Source organism: Lotus japonicus, chromosome 1, assembly GCF_012489685.1.
Source record: "Lotus japonicus ecotype B-129 chromosome 1, LjGifu_v1.2".
Classification (NCBI taxonomy): Eukaryota; Viridiplantae; Streptophyta; class Magnoliopsida; order Fabales; family Fabaceae; genus Lotus; species Lotus japonicus.
In genome coordinates, this window is record NC_080041.1 from 67,893,865 (window position 1) to 67,900,034 (window position 6,170).

Below are 6,170 nucleotides of genomic sequence, written 5' to 3' on the forward strand. Positions count from 1 at the left end.
TATCAATATTTTAAAATTTGGCAGCAGAAAGAATCCCAGGATTTTATAATCAATTCATTACCACTCTGTCCTAGACTCCCAGTTGATAATTCAACATCTGAAAACTAAAAGAAACGTACAAGAACAAGTGAAGAAGTTCACCACATGCAATTTAAAACAACAAAAACACTTGAACTCATCCAGCCTGTTTCTAATTGATGCCAACCAAAATCCAACATCTGCTTTTCTTATTTACATTCTTCTTTCAAGCACTAGTGATTAATAAAACGTATTAAGCCAACTTCTCATCTTTGATGGGGTTTGTTTTACTTAATGAACTTTTTTTTTGTTTTTTAATCCTTAACTACTCCCTCATCGCTGTCAATTAATTATAAAATACACAAATGTAAACAAATTTCGATTGAGTTTTATGCTAAACTTTTGACTTTGCGGCTCCAAATCTAGATAGTGCATGTACAGGTCTCGTCTGGGGTGAGGGAAATAGACTGTTCTTCTCTTGTCGTTCCTACCTTGAAAGTGCTTACTAAAAAGACAATTTTTCCTTTCTGGAAGCTGAATAAAATACCTTGACTTTCCTATATAAAGACAAATCCTAAATGAAAAATGATTTTTAGAAACCGAAGGCAACCCCAAAAGGACATACGCATTTTAGCGCGGTTTATTGATCTATGCAAAATGCAGAGCGTAAAAAAAAAGTTTAATCTAATTGATTTTTCCGATTTTAAAATCCTATCTCCGCCCCTGAAATATACTACCCAACCAAGGCAATAAGCATTTAAAAATTACCCAGCCTCAGCTCTACCCAACTTGTAGCTAATTCGCAGCTGCCATAAGATTCTTTCCAACCCCAACCACATACCGCGGGTACAGACTTCACCGCACGAACAGAGCCACCAACCCATAACCTCAACCAAGAAACACCAGCATCTAGACAATTTTTTTGCCATCAACTTTTTTTTATTACCATTTACAATAATAATAAGAACTCCTTAATTTATAGATTAAACAATTCATAGTTTTACGATTTCAAGTTTCAATTCCACATAAACAAAAGAAATGTTTCTATATTGAAGATAACATGTGACGGGATTTGGATCATCTACGGCCGATTCACCTCCAGTACGTGTAAATCACCATTTGTATTTTTATATTAGCTATATACTTTTTCACATAATCAAATGATCTCAACCATTTAAAATGCAAATCGTTGGTTGATATCATGGTGTAGAGAGACTGCATGCAGGGAATTGGACCATGTGACGTGACTGATAATCTCAAGGAACTACGTACAAGTGAATTAAAATATGATTATTTTCTTTTTTTTCCTTTTTATAAGAATTTTGATAGAACTATACTACAAAAGCTAATCAGTGTAATTTGAGAACCCAATGCATTATAAATTTCATATTAGAATCTCATCTTTTCAATATGAGATTCATGGTGCCATACGATACCTTGTATCAGAATTGATCACTCCACTAATGTATAATGTAATGTACCTTCTTCTAGTACGAAACCCTAGTACACAAATACACAATGCAACTCCCTTCTTTAACACAATGCTAACAAGTTTTAGCCCCCCTCCAAATGGATTACCCCTCCCCGTCGGAGGTTTTTACATCCTCTAATAGGATCTCTGTTCTAATTTGTTCTTTATATGATCCCTTCATTCTTCCTCTATTGAGAGTTGGCCCTGTTACATCTTTCTCCTCCATTTCTAGCTTCTCCTTTTAGATTCCTTTAATTTGTTTTTGCGCCTTTTCTTAACCTCCCTTTACCTCACACTCCCATGATCCCTTTCCCTTCTCTACTCCCTCATATTGTCGTTTCACCAAACTTGTAAGTGACTTTGTTTTGGCATGATTAAGCCGCTTGTTCTCATATTGGCATATCCTTGCAATAGTAGCTTTGACGAAGCCGGCTAGGCAAAAAAAATGGCGGTAAAGAATTTCCTAATGAATTTTTTCTAGTAAGGTTTTAATGAGACGTCACTTACTTTAGTGTTGTTTTGGGTGGATTGGCTTTGTGTGGTTTGCCCTGTTTAATAGGGTTGTACTCATGTACTTTTTCCATTCAATAATATATTTTGGCTTTCAAAAAAAAAAGTGAAGGAATTTATTTAAGAAGTATCCTAGTGAATGGTTTGGTGTTTGTGTCAATGTCAATGAGGTGGATATGTGGGCTTTGTACTTTTTTCTCTCTTCTAATTATGCTTATTATGGTTTGTGAGAAAACATGCTATATAATCTTAAGAACTCAAAATGTGTCTATTTATATATTTATTTATTTATTTTAAAAAAGAATATTGAAAAGCATCACACTTTCCTTTTTATTTTATGGCTTAAATATGTTTTTGATCCCTCTAAAATAGGGGTACTTTGGCTAAGACCTCTACATTTTTTTTGGAATACACCCTTATTGTGAAAATAATATGGAGGGATAAGCTCGTACCATAAGCTTTCGTCCAATTGCTGCTGAATCTGCTAACGGAAGCTGACATGTCAACTATAAATATCAAACGAGGCAGCCAAGATGGAAATTGAAAATGTAAAATTAAATAAAAAACCCTAAATTCCCAATTCCAAAATCAAAATCTTGCAAGATTGTTTTTCATTCCCATCATCTTCATCTATAAATGTTCTCCATCATCTTCTTCATCAGTCCAAAATCATGCAGAAACTAATTTCTAAACATCTTCATCTCTCCAAAATCAAATACCCATCTTCACTTCCAACAACCCCAACCTTATTTTTCCTCTTTCGATTCCTCTCATCTTTCTCTTTTCCAAGAACAAATCTCCACCTTCAATCTTTCCGTCATGGTGGTTGATGGCATGCCGATCTTCTGCGGCGGCGGTGCATGGAGTTGCCATGGCAAGGAGCGACAGATGTTGTAGGTGGCTATGGAGAGAGGTCGTGAGAGAGGGAGAATGAGTAAGGGGAGATCGAAGATGGTGGCACAGTCTCGATTAGAAGTTAGAACATCGATCTAGCAGTTCTTCTTCTTCTTCAACCACAACAATTTGTGGGTTATATTCCATGGATCTGTATCGGGTGGGCACGAGAGAGAAGAAGAAGGATCATGTGTCGGAGAATGGGTTTGATTTTTCAGATAATTGATTTGCTTTTGGATTTGGTTTTCTCATGAATTTGTTTTTTGAGGGATTTGATTTTTTGGGTTTTCTTTGGGGGTTTTGATTTTCTGGGTTGATGGATGTGAAGGAAAGAATGATGAGGATGGATCTGGAGACTACTATTGTTGCAGGGGAAGAATAGAGAGAATGAAGGAGAAAGGGGCAAGAGGTAAGTTTTTGTTCAATGTTTGCAATAAATTAAAAAGTTGGACTTGTAACACTAAGAAATCGTGTAGCCTAGTGGTGAGGTATGTGTGATTTATGGTACAGGCACATGTTTATCCCTCCATATTATTTTTTTAAAGGGACTAAAAACATATTTAAGCCTTATTTTATTTAGGGCGTATTTAGGTAAACAACTTAGTTAAGCGGTACGACAAAGAACGTTCATTGGCATAAGCGTTTATTCATACATTAGTTTGAGAAACTTATTACAATAAACTGAAAATAGGTTATAGATGAGCATAAAGTCTAATTCATAAGTTAATCTGAACAACTTATACATATAAGCTCAAAGCAGTTTATAGAAAGTAAGTCATAAACTATTTACATAAACTCTCCAAAATATAAGCAGTTATAAATTAAAATAAGTTATTTAAAACAAGGCCTTCCTCGCGCACTAGGCAAAACATATATTAAACTCAAGATATTCCTCCAATGTAGGAGAGACTATAATCAAAGTAAACTGAGTCACATTGAGGGGATCTACTCAAAGATATTCATCCAATGTAGGAGAGACTATAATAAAAAGTTACACTATAATCAAAGTAAACTGAGTCACATTGAGGGGATCTACTCAACAGCCAAAACTCTCCCAATAATGTTTTTTTTTTCTATTTATAAGACTAAAACTTAAAATCCAACTTAAATACAACCAAATTATTTGCGAGCAGTTAGACCAACCCTCATTGGTATTATTCTTTCTTCACAAGTTTATATTTTGGTTTACTCTCTTTAGGGTGTGTTAACAATGAATTCTCTGGTAACACTTCTTTTTCCAAGCCCCACAAATTGCATATCATATAATGATGCACCGAACTAGGCCGGCCACACATATATTAAAACCAACATGTTGCAGTATACAAAATGAGGGCTTTAAAGTAGTTGGGTAGATGCTTTCAATTAATGACCAAATTAGCCACATGTGAGTCTGGTCAGACAATAAAAAGAGTTGACGTATAGGAATAATATTTGGTTGATCGACGATGGAACTACACTTAGATCTAGTGAGGTACAGGGATAGAAGATGGAAAAAAATAGAAATATAATAGATAATGCGATAATGTGTTGTATATGAATAGAAGAGAGAAATAAGAAGTGAATAAGAGATATAAAATACAGCCGAAAGTTTCTCAAATATGAATGAAAAATACTAGATATATAATGACAAAAAAATATAATGCCGTTTTAGCTAACTAAATACTAATTAAATGCAATGTGTAATACATGACAACGAATTATGTCACTATGAATGTCATAAAGAAATTTGAGGCCAAAAATAAATCCAACAAAGAAGTTTCGAATTCCAGCTGGCTAACCAGTAACCACCACCAAAATAGTATACATTTTGTCAACTCCTTTTTTATGTCGTCTGAAACTACAAAATAACTCAACAAGAGTAATCATTCAAAACCACCCTATCTATTTCTTCCAGGTCAATTGTGTATGTTTGTGAATCAAATGAAATAATAGTGTAATTAATTACTTATTAATCTAAGAAGTAGTTGAACAAGTCTATAGATTGAGTGTGAGGTGAAACAAAGTTTGAAGGGCTAGGCAAGATGAAACCACCACCACCACCCTCCATGAAATTTCTGTGAAAGGCAGGGCTCAGATCCTGAAAGAAGCTAGCCATGCCTGGGTCCGAAGACGCTGCGGGCGGGGAGAAGAAGCTTGCAGGAATGGGAGACAGGGAAGCCGGTCCCGGAGACAAAATCCCTTGAAACATGCCTTGTCTCTCCAACACCACACCATGATTCATCAACTGTACACCTCCAAGTCCCACATCACTCATGTCAGCATCTGTTGTTGTGACCTGCTTCTTTCCCATGGGAGACATGGCCTTCTCCATGGTAGCATACCGTGCCGCCGGTGATACCATTCCAGTGTTGCCTTGGAATGGATCATTGGCCGGCGGCACCTGGGTGAATGAGGAAGAGGAAGAAGAAGACGATGCGGTGGACCCGGTGAGGCGCTGAACAAGGTTCATGAAGTCATTGGGTGTGGTGTGGATTACCTTTGGGGAGACGGTGTAGATTATGATGGGTTGTCGCGGCGGCCGTTGCGGTGGCTGTGAGGCTTGTGGAGCCAAAGGTGGTTTTTTGATCTTGTGAGAGTCTTTGTTTATTCTAAGAGGCGTTGGACGAGGACCTTGGAGTTCTCTTCTTGGTGATCTTCCCATTGGAATGTCTGCTGGGAATTCCATGTTGATGCTAACAATGATAGAAATAGAATTTTGATGATTAGAAAGAGAGGGTTTGAAGAGTAATATAGAGAGGAGTTGCTACTCAATTGAAGGAGGATGAAAAAGGAGTAGATAAGAAGATAGCATATGATTATTATTCTAAATTGGGGATCATATATTAAGGGGTGTGACATGAAACAAGTGAAGGGATCTGGTCAATGATGAAGATTGGATTATTTTAAGGTGAAATACTTTTTGGTAGTAAAATTTGGCTTCTTGTAAGGTAAAGGTGGATGATGATACCTGCGGCCGGTTTCGTGATGTTGTTGTTGTCTGAACGCGTCTGTACTGTGGACTTGGAAAGGGTCTTATGATTATATATGATATATATATGATGTCATTGTAATATTTTTCATGGTAGAATGAGCAAGTAAGCGCGCTTGCACTTAATTATGTGAAAGCCCAGGTGCAAGTGGATTGACAAGTTTGACACACTTGCTATGTGTCATTAAATGAGTCTAAAAATAGTGTGGTTATGCACTGAATCTAAGCAACTAGGCCGTCCTCTACTACTAGAATTCCCTTTTCGTGTGCATGTATATTTGGGTTAATTGATTTTCAATTAATGATTGT

At 36.4% G+C, this 6,170-nt stretch overlaps 1 protein-coding gene across 1 annotated transcript; it reads right to left on the reverse strand.

Annotated features, from left to right (window-relative positions):
• Positions 1-4,632: 4,632 nt before the first annotated feature.
• Positions 4,633-5,853, reverse strand: LOC130741714 (protein MKS1-like). The gene has a single exon (XM_057594419.1). It carries the CDS (start codon positions 5,556-5,558, stop codon positions 4,842-4,844), a length of 717 nt encoding a protein of 238 aa, XP_057450402.1. The 5' UTR covers positions 5,559-5,853; the 3' UTR covers positions 4,633-4,841.
• Positions 5,854-6,170: the final 317 nt, after the last annotated feature.

Excerpts from the sequence above, each read along its gene's own strand:
- LOC130741714 (XM_057594419.1), bottom strand. The coding sequence starts at position 5,558 with ATGGAATTCCCAGCAGACATTCCAATGGGAAGATCACCAAGAAGAGAA.